General features: G+C 53.4%; 1 protein-coding gene across 1 annotated transcript; it reads right to left on the bottom strand.

The window, feature by feature from the left end:
• Positions 1 to 1,283: 1,283 nt before the first annotated feature.
• Positions 1,284 to 10,857, bottom strand: ZNF683 (zinc finger protein 683). The gene is made up of 6 exons (XM_007979939.3): positions 10,746 to 10,857; positions 8,525 to 8,652; positions 7,659 to 7,863; positions 4,800 to 5,494; positions 2,678 to 2,806; positions 1,284 to 1,672 (listed from the first exon to the last, which is right to left on the bottom strand). The coding sequence occupies exons 1-6, from the start codon at positions 10,783 to 10,785 to the stop codon at positions 1,301 to 1,303; spliced, it is 1,569 nt and encodes a 522-aa protein (XP_007978130.3). The 5' UTR covers positions 10,786 to 10,857; the 3' UTR covers positions 1,284 to 1,300.
• Positions 10,858 to 12,582: the final 1,725 nt, after the last annotated feature.

The following is a 12,582-nucleotide window of genomic DNA, read 5'->3' as shown; positions in this document are numbered from 1 at the left end:
TACATCTTCAAGCCCCTGAAGGCGCCAGGGCCCCACGCAGCCCCGGGTGAGCTAGCGGAGAGCAAGACCTGCAGGAGGCCGGACAGGGAAAGTGACCTGGGGCGAACAGAGACCGGGAGGCGGAGCTGAGCGAGGGGGCTCCCCCAGGAGCAGGAGGGGCTGGACACGGGGGCAGGTCCGGGGGGCGGGTCCGGAATGGGCGGGGTCTTGCCCATTGGGCAGGGTCTAATGCGAGTGGTTGGCGTCCCGCGCGGGGCCCAAGGTGTGACACGGGTGGGCTTGGAACCGGGACCTTAGCTACTGGTGGGGCCGAAGTCCACCCTGCCATCGTTCTGCCGTGGTCAGTGGGGCTTGCTTCTCCCTGTGGGAAGCACCTACGCCCGGGAGCGGGCATCCCGTCACCACCGTGGTGGAGAAGCTGCACAGAAACCCACGGGGTGCGGACGACGCCACCTCCTGGAAGTCGGCCATAGAACCCCACTCTGTCCGCAAATCGCTCTTATTTAGTAACAACTGTCATCGATTGTGATCCTAACCGGGGCCTCCTGCCTCCCAGGCAATACCCTTTTCCGCCTGGCGCTGCCTCTCTGACTCCAGTGGGGATGGGGAGCACTTTGTACATTTCAGGGGATCCTCTGGGTCTACAGGGAGAAGGGCCATCAGGCCTCAGCTCCCCAGAGTCTCTGCCAGTTCTTCTCTGCCTGTAGCCCTTATCTGGCTGCAGCCTCCACGCCTTCCCTGAGCCTGGCACCTTATTAGCCCAGAGTGTTGTGGTATCTAGACCCGCTTCACAGACGACATCATGCTTCTGGGTCGTAAGTGGACGCTGATATCTTGAGTCTCCTTCTTCGATACCCCCACAATGAGGGGCAACTCCCCCCAGCAACGACCATGCAGGGAGTACCGGCTGAGGGGCATGTGGCCAACAGGAACGGTGAAATCCAGGCGGTGGGGGCAGCAGTACCCTCTGCACAGGTGTTGGGAACAGGACAATGTGCCCAGACTGGGCAGCACAGTTGGCACCCTGCAGCGCGCTGGAGGGCTAGACTGTCCGTCGTTGAGTAGACAAGGAAGGCCTGGTCCTAGACAGGGAGTGGAACTCAAGCCCAGCTGAAGCAGATGGCTGCAGGCACCCACGGCACGCACAGGCAGCACAGGCTTTTCCTGGCTGAGTCCCCTGACCTGCTCCCAGGCAAAGTGTGAGGTCTGGCAAATACACAGTGGCTTTTCCCCACTGCCCCCACCCCCCACCTGACTGTTGAAGCTCAGGAAGCCTCAATGCGTGAGAGAAGTAACATTTTTAATTGTTCTGGCCCTGCCCCCTCCCCAGGGGAGTCCCAGCACTGCTCAGGCTCACTGCTTTTGCTTTCCCCTGGGATGCTGAGGACACTTTGACCTCGTCTATGTCACAGCCCACGTGTTTCTCTGATGCCACCGCCATAAGATCTAGTGCCCCCTGGTGCCATTGGGCAAGGCAGGCCAGAGAGGCCAGGGGCAGCTGGGTGTGCACCAGGCCACAGGGCTGTGGGGCATGCAGCCGATGGTGCAGCTTCAGGTGGATGTGCTGGGTGAAGCGACTCCGGCAGACGCTGCACTGGAAGGGCCGGGTCCCTGAGTGTAGGCGCAGGTGGGTCTTGAGGTTACTGGAGCTGCTGAAGCGCTTGTGGCACACCTGACAGGAACAGGCCCTGGCATCAGCTTTGTCCTCTGGGCTGGCTCAGGCCTTCTACTCCCTCTTCTCATCTTGGAAATACCCATGACCCACTTCTCTTTCCCTCCAGGCCTGGAAGCTCTTCCAGTGATTTCTCCCTGGGTCCCACAGTATCTAACACACTAGAACCAGGCCAGCTCGGGTTAGTGTCCTTCTTTTACTCCATGTGTGACCTTGTAAAAGTGACTTCTCCTCTCTGAGCCTTCCACTCCTCATTGGTAACATTGGTTATTAATAACTAGCTTCATAGATATGGTGGACTGAATAAGATAATCACATAGAACTCTTAAGTGTGAAGCTGCAGCTTCAGTGGATGTAATTAACATTTACAGGGGGCTGCCGCATGCCTGCAGTTGGTTTCACCTAGTCTTCCCCAGGACCCTGGGAAGCATGACTAAGTACTAGTACAACTCCTATATTATAGTAAGAAAGCAGAGGCTCAGAGGAGTGAAGCCACTAGCCAAAGGTTACATGACAAGTTGGAGACAGAGCTAGGATTTGAACACAGGTGGCCTGATTTTGCAGCCCAGACTCATAATCATGGCACTGCTTTCATTTCTGCCGCTGTAAAATGGGAAAGAACCCCTGCCCTTCTGGCTTCCTGAGGGATGTGGCTGGGCTCACAGAAGGAGGGAACTGACATCAAGCTGATAGTTTTTCTACTTTGATACTACGGGTACACTGCAGCATTAACTCCTCCAACAACTCAGGGAGGTAGATAATGGGTATCCATCTACTCTCCATGACCTCCAACTTCATTGTTCTCTCCCTCCCCCAGGCCTTTGGAGTGACCTTCAGTATTACCCATTCCAGGCTGAGAGGGGTCATTTTCAATTTTCACTCCCCCTTCCCATCTCCACTTGCTCAGGAGGACTGGGGAATGGAGGCTGCAGGTGCCATCCCTCCAAGGGCCTAAAACGTCTCGCCAGCCTATAGGAGTACAGAGTAGGGGGAGGAGGATCTCACCGAGCACTTGTGGGGCCGCTCCCCAGTGTGCACCAGGTGGTGCTTCTGCAGGTGGGCGAGCTGGGTGAAGCTCTTCTGGCACAAGGCACACTGGAATGGACGCTCTCCACTGTGCACACGCAGGTGGACCTGAGTCAGATGTGGGAGAAATGCTGCCAACTGCCTAGCACCCCCAGCGGGGCCTGAGGTCCTCTCCGAATCTCTGCCCACTTCCCTCTCACTCCCTGTCATCTCCCTCAGGGCCCATCATCCCCAGGATACCTCCACTCTTTCTGCTGCCCTGCAGGGAGATGGTAGTGGTCAGAAGGCCAGGTAAGAGGTACCCCAGGTATGTTGTGGAGCACTGCTATTCAAAATGTGGTGCACATTGGCCGGGCGTGGTGGCTCACACCTGTAATCCCAGCACTTTGGGAGGCTGAGGCAGGAAGATCACCTGAGGTCAGGAGTTGGAGACCAGCCTGACCAACATGGAGAAACCCCATCTCTACTAAAAATACAAAATTAGCTGAGTGTGGTGGTACGTGCCTGTAATCCCAGCTACTTGGGAGACTGAGGCAGGAGAATCACTTGAACCTGGGAGGTGGAGGTTGCGGTGAGCTGAGATCGCGCCATTGCACACCAGCCTGGGCAACAAGAGCAAAACTCTGTCTCAAAAAAAATTTTTTAAAAACTGTGGTTCACAGACCAGCAGCGCTGGTATCACACTTAGGGAGCATGTTAGAAATGCAGGTTCCCAGGCCCAGCCCCAGACCTGCTGAATCAAAAACTCTGGGAGGGCTGGGCACACACACGCTCATGGCTGCAATCCCAGCATTTTGGGAGGCCGAGGAGGGAGGATCAATGGAGCCCAGTAGTTCAATACCAGCCTGAGCAACATATCGGGACCCCATCTGTACAAAAAATTTAAAAATTAACCAGGTGTGGTGGTGTGTTCCTGTGGTCCCAGCTGCTGGGGAGGATGAGATAGGAGAATTCCTTAAGCCCAGGAGTTTGAGACCCGCGTGGGCGACAGAATGAGACCCCATATGAAAAAAAAAAAAAAAAAAAAAGGGCCGGGCGCGGTGGCTCAGGCCTGTAATCCCAGCACTTTGGGAGGCCGAGACGGGCGGATCACGAGGTCAGGAGATCGAGACCATCCTGGCTAACACGGTGAAACCCCGTCTCTACTAAAATACAAAAAAAAACTAGCCGGGCGAGGTGGCGGGCGCCTGTAGTCCCAGCTACTTGGGAGGCTGAGGCAGGAGAATGGCGTGAACCCGGGAGGCGGGGCTTGCAGTGAGCTGAGATCCGGCCACTGCACTCCAGCCTGGGCAACAGAGCCAGACTCCGTCTCAAAAAAAAAAAAAAAGATAACTCTGGGGCTGGGAGCTACTCTGGAGGCTGAGGTGGGAGGGTCGCAAAAACTCTAGGAATCTGCATGTTTACTAGCTCTCCAGGTGGTCTGAGGCTCATGAAAGTTTAAGAACTCCTGCCCTGCAGGATCCAGTAAGGCTTTTTTCCCCAAAACCACAACGTGCCCTCAACTTCAGAGCTAGCCGGCGAGCGCACAGCTTCCGGCCTTTGCTAAAGCACTGAGGTGCGCCCCTGGGCGCCCCCTGCTGGACGGTGCGGATGGTGAGGCCAATCGCATCGGCGGTCGCGCTAATTTGTGGGATCCCACTTGAAAAAGGTTGGTCATAGGACTGTGGTCTAGACTTACCAAAATCTACCCATTCCCTCATCTGACTGCCCAGAAAAATAACTAAGAAGCTTAACTGGGAGTCCAGAAAGGATAGTTGTCCAGGAAAGGGTTTCTTTGCCCAGAGCAAATGTTGAGAGACTGAACCTAACACTACCATTAAATCAGGGTAATCTTAGGCAAACGCTGCTCATTAAAAGCCTCAGTCTCCCCATTTTAACCTAAATGAGACGATCTCATAGGCAGTCCTCTAGGGCGGCAAGGACTTTGGTGGCTGTCTTATCCTATATTTCTACCCAAATGAACCATCCAAGGTCACTTGGCCCTAGAGGTTGCCCAGGAGTGCCTTCTAGCTTTGAGGTCCTTGCTTCTAGAGGCAGACTGGGGTGCATGGGGGGCCCTGAAAGATGGTGAAGGGAGCAGCAGAGCCCAGGAGGCAGGTACCTTGAGATTGGAGAGCTGCCCAAAGCTCTTGCCACATACGTTGCACTCGTACAGGATTTTGCCATTCTCCTTTTTCAGTGGGTAAGGCAAAGCTGCAGTGCTTGTCCGGGAATTCAGTGGGACTCGCTTTGCTGGAGATGCCATGCCACCATGCTCCAGGCCTGGGGAGTTGGTTGGGGCAGCTCCAGCACCTGGATTTCGGGCCTGGGAAGGCAGGGCTTGGCCAGAGGCTTGGAAGGCCCCTGGGTAGGGAAGCAGGGTCTCCCACCGAGTGCTGGGGTGCCCAGGCTCATTGACCATCATCAGCAGGCTAGGCATAGCCATTGTGGGGTAGGAGTTGTCTTGAGGCAGCATGAGGAGGTGGGGACATTGGTCAGAAGGTAGGTCCCCATAGGTGAATAGGTGGGGTGGAGGCAGGAGAAGTGGGTATCCAGGGTAGAAGGTGTGGAGGAGGAATGGGAACTCCTTGGAGATGGAGTTGGCAGGGGGGCAGGGGCAGAAAGCCAAGGGGCTAGGGATCTTTCTGTTCTGCAGTGGTGGTGGGGAAGAGCTGTTATGAGGAGAGAAGGCTGGGCAGGGGGCCCCATCGCCAGCTCTTTCTGGCTGTTTTCTCAGCTTGTCCTTGTTCCGTGGATACTTGAGTGTGAGTTTCTTATCATCGGTGGAGATGGCATGCAGCCCTGGTGGCTCTTGCTCTAAGCAGGAAAAGGAAGGCGGTCAGGTCCCCACAGTCTGGGATGAGGTTCTGTCCTCCATCAAACCTGCCCTGCTCAGGGCTGAGAAAGACCTCCAGCCCACGAGCCTGCTAGCATTTTTGTAGTGCTGAACAATTTCAGGGGGAGAAAACAGTTCAAGGTCCCTATTAGACACCCAGGTTGAGAAGTCAAGTGGGCAGATGGATAAATTGGGTTGGAGTTTAAAGGAGAGCTCTGAAGTGGAGACATAAATCCAGGTGCCATGGGTACAGATAAGATCACATAGCGTGAGGCTAGATCTGCTGTGTCCAAAATGGCAGCCACTGGACATGTGACTAGATTTACATTAATTAAAACGATTTTAATAAAAAATGAAGTTCTCAGTTGCACCAGTCATATTTACAGTGCTCAGCAGGTATGGTGTTGGACAGCACAGGTATAGAATGTTCCCATTATTGCAGGGAATTCTAACAGTGCTATTCTAGATAAAGAGTACTAAAATGAAAAACCTGTTAAAAAGTAAACTGTCAACAGGTGCAGTGGCTCATGCCTGTAATCCCAGTGCTTTGGGAGGCCAAGGCAGGAGGATTGCTTAAGCCCAGGAATTTGAGACCAGCCTGGACAACAAAGCAAAATCCCATCTCTACAAAACACTAAGGAAATTAAGGCCGCTTGCAGTGGCTCACGCCTGTAATCCCACGACTTTGGGAGGCCGAGGCAGGCAGATCACCTGAGGTTGGGAGTTCGAGACCAGCCTGACCAACATGGAGAAACCCCGTCTCTACTAAAGATACAAAATTAGCTGGGCATGGTGGCACATGCCTGTAATCCCAGCTACTTGGGAGGCTGAGACAGGAAAATTGCTTGAACCTGGGAGGCAGAGGTTGTGGTGAGCCAAGATCATGCTATTGCACTCCAGCCTGGGCAACAAGAGCGAAACTCTGTCTTGAAAAAAAAAGAAAAGAAAAGAAAGAAAATTAGCCAGGTGTTTGTGTCATGTGTCTGTAGTAGTCCCAACTACTCAAGAGGCTGAGGAGAGAGGATTGCTTGAGGGCAGGAGTTGGAGGCTGCAGTGAGCCATGATTGTGTCACTACACTCCAGCCTATCTAAAAAAAAAAAAAAAAAGCAAGTTGTCTTGTGGTTGGATCCTTATTTACTCAATCTCACTGAGCTGTTTCACTCTGTGCTCTGTGCTGGGGTCCCAGAAATAAAGAACACAGCAAGAGAGTCCTTGCCCTCCAGGAGGTCATTGTCACATAAGGAAATGGTATGTTACAACAAACCTAGAACCCAGGTAGAGATGAGATCCCACTTTTGTGGATGAAGAAACCAGTCCTCGGTGTTGTGTCCAAGTCCATAGAAATAGAAAGGGCAGAACCGGGACTCCAACCCCAATTCCCTGACTCCCAGCCTAGTGCTGTTTTTTTTTTTATTTTCTTGAGACGGAGTCTCATTCTGCCACCCAAGCTGGAGTGCAATGGCGTGGTCTTGGCTCACTGCAACCTCTGCCTCCTGGGTTCAAGCAATTCTCATGCCTCAGTGCTTTTATAAGACCCCTCTAGGGCTGGACAAGGTGGCTCACATCTGTAATTCCAGCACTTTGGGTGGCCGAGGCAGGTGGATCACCTGAGGTCAGGAGTTTGAGACCAGCCTGGCTAACATGGCAAAACCCTGTCTTCACTAAAAATACAAAAATTGGCCGGGGGTGGTGGCACATGCCTGTAATCCCAGCTACTCTGAGAAGCTGAGGCAGGAGAATCGCTTGAACCCGGGAGGCAGAGGTTGCAGTGACCGGAGATCATGCCATTGCACTCCAGCCTGGGCAACAGAATGAGACTCCGTCTCACAAACAAACAAACACCTCTCTAAGCAGACAAAGTACCATCCCCAACCCCCATGACCTGGGCTATACCTACACCAGCTCCCACACACACGTCTGAGAAGCCAGTGCCCAGCTTCTCTGGCTCAGGTATCACCACTGGAAAGCCCCCTGCACCCTCAGGCCAGAATTCCAAGGCCAAAATGTGGAAGTACAGTATGCCTAAGGCTCTGTCTTCATCAGTGACACTGCGTCGTCTCCACCACCCATCCCCAAACCTAGCAGTCCCCCCCCAGCCTCCAGCCTCTGCCAGGCACAGGTGCAACCCCGTGCCCTGGGCTTACTCATGCTCAAGGTGTCCTCTTGGAGGCCCTGCAGGGCTGTGCCCAGGGGTGCCGGCCGTGGGGTGCACAGGTTCAGGTCCAGGTCCTGTAGGCAGGCCAGCAGCGCAGACCTGCCTGGTGCCAGGGGCAAGGGACACAGCCAGCTGGCACCGGATGGACCATGAGCATCCACTGTGTCTGGAAGTGGTCTGCAGGCTGAGAAGACCTGGAGGGCAGGGGCAAGGGGTTTGGGGGCTGGTGACTGGGACTCCATGGGTCCCTTAGATGGCCCCTACCCCTATTTTGGTTTCCAAAGGAGAGAATAAGCTAAAACAGCCACCACAATCCATATCTGTCACTCAAATGATATCTCTTCCCTCGTCCAAAGATCTCTTTCCCCCAGAATTTTCCCACCCATTGCAAGATTGCCCTCCTCCTGTCCCCAGGGCCCCCTCTAGCCCTGTTCTCCCTCCCTGCCCAACCCCATGTACCTCTGACCACCCTGGTCCCCAGTGTATCTCAGACCATCACTGTAATTTGAACGGCACCACAGTGAGCCCAAAGAAAATCCCCATCAAAGACTATAAACTCCACAAGATGGCCCTGAGCCCCCGGCTCACTAAGGCCTAAGGCCATGGTCATAGCAGCCAAGCCTGCTGCATGAGGCTTCCCCTTCTTATTCCCCACAGGAGAGTCTGGGCCCCTGAGGCATGGGGAGAGGGTCTGTGGCTCCTCAAAGGAACATCCCTATGATGTGCCTGGACTAGGGGGTGCTCAGGACTGGGGAGGAGGTCCAGGTCCCTTCAGACATTCCCCCTTTTCCTCCTAATGTCACCTCCTACTATAAGCAGACTACCCACAAAGGTAAGACTGGGATTCTACCTTACCTGGTCACCTCGGAAGAGCTGGAAGTCCAGGCTGGGAGACAGGGAGCCCCCTGTACCTCCCAGGGCCATGGGCCTGTGGCAGCAATCCAATTGTGTGGCTGGTTCTTCCTTCATATCCCCATTACCTGCTGGGAAACAGGTGAGTTACAGGTAAGCTGTGGAGGTCCTGCAAATAGGAGTCTGAGTTCTAGGATTGGCTGTCCCATTAACATGCTGCATGACCACAAGCGATTCACATCCCTTCCTGGACTCAGTTTCCCTATCTGCAAAATGGGAAGGTTGGTCTAGTTGATGTGTAAGGATGCTCTCACTGTTGACATTTAGAAGCCAATGATGCTCTCCTGGTAGGTGTGGGAAGATTAAATAGAGATTGGCCAGGTGCAGTGGCTCAAGCCTGTAATCCCAGCACTTTGGGAGGCTGAGATGGGAGGATCTTTTGAGGCCAGGAGTTCCAGACCAGCCTGGGCAACATAATGAGACCCTCATCTCTACAAAATAAAAAATACGGCGGGCACGGTGGCTCACACCTGTAATCCCAGCACTTTGGGAGTCCAAGGCAGTTGGATCACCTGAGGTAGGGAGTTCAAGACCAGCCTGAGCAACATGGTGAAACCCTGTCTCTACTAAAAATACAAAAGTTAACTGGGCATGGTGGTGCACACCTGTAATCCCAGCTACTCAGGAAGCCGAGGCATGAGAATCACTTGAACCCAGGAGGCAGAGGTTGCAGTGAGCCAAGATCATGCCACTGTACTCCAGCCTGGCAACAGAGTGAGACTCGTTCTCCAAAAAACAAAAGAGGAAGGCCCGCCATTCCAGCCTGGGCAACAGGAAAAAAAAGGGAGGCCCAGGCGGGTGGATCACCTGAGGTCAGGAGTTCAAGACCAGCCTGGCTAACATGGTGAAACCCCATCTCTACTAAAAATACAAAAATTAGGCCAGGCGTGATGGTTCATGCCTATAATCCTAGCACTTTGGGAGGCTGAGGCGGGCAGATCACCTGAGGTCAGGAGTTCAAGACCAGCCTGACCAACATGGTGAAACCCCGTCTCTACTAAAAATACAAAAATTAGCTAGGCGTGGTGGTGTGCGCCTACAATCCCAACTACTCAGGAGGCTGAGGCAGGAGAATCGCTTGAACCCAGGAGGCGGAGGTTGCAGTGAGCTGAGATCATACCACTGCATTCAGCCTGGGCAACAGAGCAAGACTTTGTCTCAAAAAAAAAAAAAAAAAAAAAATTAGCTGGGCGTGGTGGCTCATGCCTGTAGTCCCAGCTACTAGGGAGGCTGAGGCAGGAGAATGGCTTGAACCCAAGAGGCGGAGGTTGCAGTGAGCCGAGATCACATCACTGCACTCCAGCCTGGGCAATAGAGTGAGACTCGCTCTCAAAAACAAACAAACAAACAAACAAATAAATAAATAAATAAATAAATAAATAAATTAGCTGGGTGTAGTAGCCTGTGCCTATGGTCCCAGCTACTCGGGAGGCTGAGGTGGGAAGATTGCTTGAGCCTGGAAGGTTGTGGCTGCAGTGAGCTGAGATTACACCACTACACTCTAGTCTGGGTGATGACAGAGCAAGACCCTGTCTCAATCAATCAATCAATCAATGGAGATTAGCCATTTGGAAGTGAAGAGCAGAGCTGTCTTGAGAGGATAGGAAGGCCCTTATGGAGGTTACTTCCAAGAAAGTGCAGCAATCTGAGGAAACATTACAGATTCTTCAGGGCTACAGAGAAGCCACCCCCTTCTGTGCTGAGAGGAGTCCCTGACTCTACCAACCAGAGGCCCCCCACCAAGGGGAACCCTGCATCCCAGCTCACCCAGACAGCTCTTCTGAACAGCTGAAGACACCTCAGTGTCCTGTCACCCAGGCTGCCCAGCTCAGCACTCTCACCAGGGATAAAGCCTGAATGAGTGGACCAAGCCCCTGGATGCCCCTGACTGGCCTGACAGAGAGATGCGAGTGCCCAGCTGTCTGCTCACCCAGCACCAGGCTTCTCTGCCATCTTCCACCTGAGGCCACACAGCACAGGGATCACTTCAGCCCAGCAAATGTCCTAAGACCCCTTCCCCGTCCCCTCAGGGACCACCCTTTGAATCTCAAATGCCTCTCAGACCCTAAAACCCTCACTCCAGTGTCTCAGCCCTCCAAAACCCTTTCTCCTTTCCCTCTTTCCTCTCTCCTCCCAACGCTGCTTCAGGTCTCAAAGCAAATACCATTGCCACCCGAAGGGCCGCTGGCTGTGGGGCTCTCCATTCGGCGCTGCAGCAGTGCTCCTGGCTGGGAAGGAAGGAGGTGGGCAGCCAGGCCACAGCTGCCTGTGGCTGAGGCCCCGGTGGGAGTGAGAGATGGCAGGAAGGTGTTACATTTGAAGTTGCCACAGATAGGAAGTGGGGGCAGGCAGGCCTGGGGGCCCTGCAAGGCCTGACAAGGGGGCACTATCCACTCAACTTTGCCTACCTGTGGCAGCTCTGGAGGACAACCTGCTGGTGTACATTGCAGTGAACTGGGGCTACTGGAATTTCAGGATGTGTGTGTGAGTGGGGCGGGCTGTGATTTCTGTTCTCAAAGAACCCAGATGGCTGGGCAGGAGGACAGAGCAGGGCTCAAAGGCTGGACAGGGAGGCCTTCTGTGGAGGGGAGCCAAGCTGAGATGAAGACAGGCATTGATGACAGGGAGACAGTGATAGTGACAGGTAGGGACAGGAACAGGCAGAGACAAGAAGAGGCAACATAGAAGGATATGGAATGAGACAGAGAACAGAGCAGGCAGCTGATCTCACAGATATAACAAACACGTTTTCCTCCTCCAAGTCCTATCTCAGATCTCCTGACCCTGGAAAGTTTAATCCTCTAATCTAGAGGCCCCAAGAAGCAAAAGATAATTCAAGGACATGGCCAGGTGCGGTGGCTCACACCTGTAATCCCAGCACTTCAGGAGACCAAGGTAGACCCATTTCTTGAGCCCAGGAGTTTGAGACCAGCCTGGGCAACAAAGCAAGACCTCATCGCTACAAAAAATACAAAACTTAGCTGGGCATGGTGACTTGCACCTGTGGTCCCAGCTACTCAGGAGGCTGAGGCAGGAGGATCACTTGAGCCCAGGAATATAAGGCTGCAGTGAACTAGGATACTGCTACTGCATTCTAGCCTGGGTGACAAAGAAAGATCCTATCTCTTAAAAAAAAATAGACATAGCAAAATGGGTGTAAGGCATGACTAGGTCAGGTGCGGTGGCTCACATCTGTAATGCCAGCACTTTGGGAGGCCAAGGTGGGCCAACTGCTTGAGCCCAGGAGTTCAAGACCAGCATGAGCAATATGGTGAAACACCATCTCTACAAAAACACAAAAATGAGCCAGGCATGATGGCATGTGCCTGTAGTCCCAGCTACTCAGGAGGCTGAGGTGGGAGGATCACTTGAGCCGGGGAGGTCGAGGCTGCAGTGAGCCGAAATGATGCCATTGCACTCCGGCCTGGGTGACAGAGCGAGATCCTGTCTCAAAAAAACATAAATAAATAAGGAAAAGACATGTATAGATACAAAAAGGGAGGCCTCATAGGCCAGAAAGTAGCTTTTTAGACTGAGCAATGTCACTATTCTTGTGAGCATGAGAAGAGGCATCATCCCTGCGGCCTCACACAAATTCTGGTGTGCGTGAGTCTGGCCCAGCGTGCAAAAGCCCCAGCCAGCCATCAATCTCCATCCCAGCCATGCCACCCTGGTGTCCCAGAACACACAGGGACATCTCAAGCTGTGCACCATGGGCTGGGGCATGTTCCTGGGGTTTCACGGCCAGCTCAGCCCCTTGGGCTGTGACTCACCCTCTACTGTGGAGAGTCCTCCACATAACTGATTCCAAAATGTTTGTGAGCATCTCCAGGACAGGGACAGGGACCTCTGTCTACTCATTTTGGTTTTCCATGTAGACATTTGTCAGGCTTTTTTGGATGCCCAGCATCTGAAACTTTTCCCCTACATAAGTTTTGAGGGAGGCAAAAGGTACCTCCCATTATAAAAGCCAAAATGGCCGAATACTTAGTTTCAACCTC

This window comes from Chlorocebus sabaeus, chromosome 20, assembly GCF_047675955.1.
Source record: "Chlorocebus sabaeus isolate Y175 chromosome 20, mChlSab1.0.hap1, whole genome shotgun sequence".
Lineage (NCBI taxonomy): Eukaryota > Metazoa > Chordata > Mammalia > Primates > Cercopithecidae > Chlorocebus > Chlorocebus sabaeus.
This window is presented reverse-complemented; position numbering and strand designations above follow the sequence as displayed.

What these genes read in the sequence shown, in the direction of transcription:
- ZNF683 (XM_007979939.3), bottom strand. Translation starts at nt 10,785, where the DNA reads ATGGAGAGCCCCACAGCCAGCGGCCCTTCGGGTGGCAATG. An exon ending in CGGCCCTTCGGGTGGCAATG is followed by an intron (nt 8,653 to 10,745) that starts GTATTTGCTTTG and finishes CCTGTTTCCCAG; the next exon opens with CAGGTAATGGGGATATGAAG. An exon ending in AGCTCTTCCGAGGTGACCAG is followed by an intron (nt 7,864 to 8,524) that starts GTAAGGTAGAAT and finishes CCTGCCCTCCAG; the next exon opens with GTCTTCTCAGCCTGCAGACC.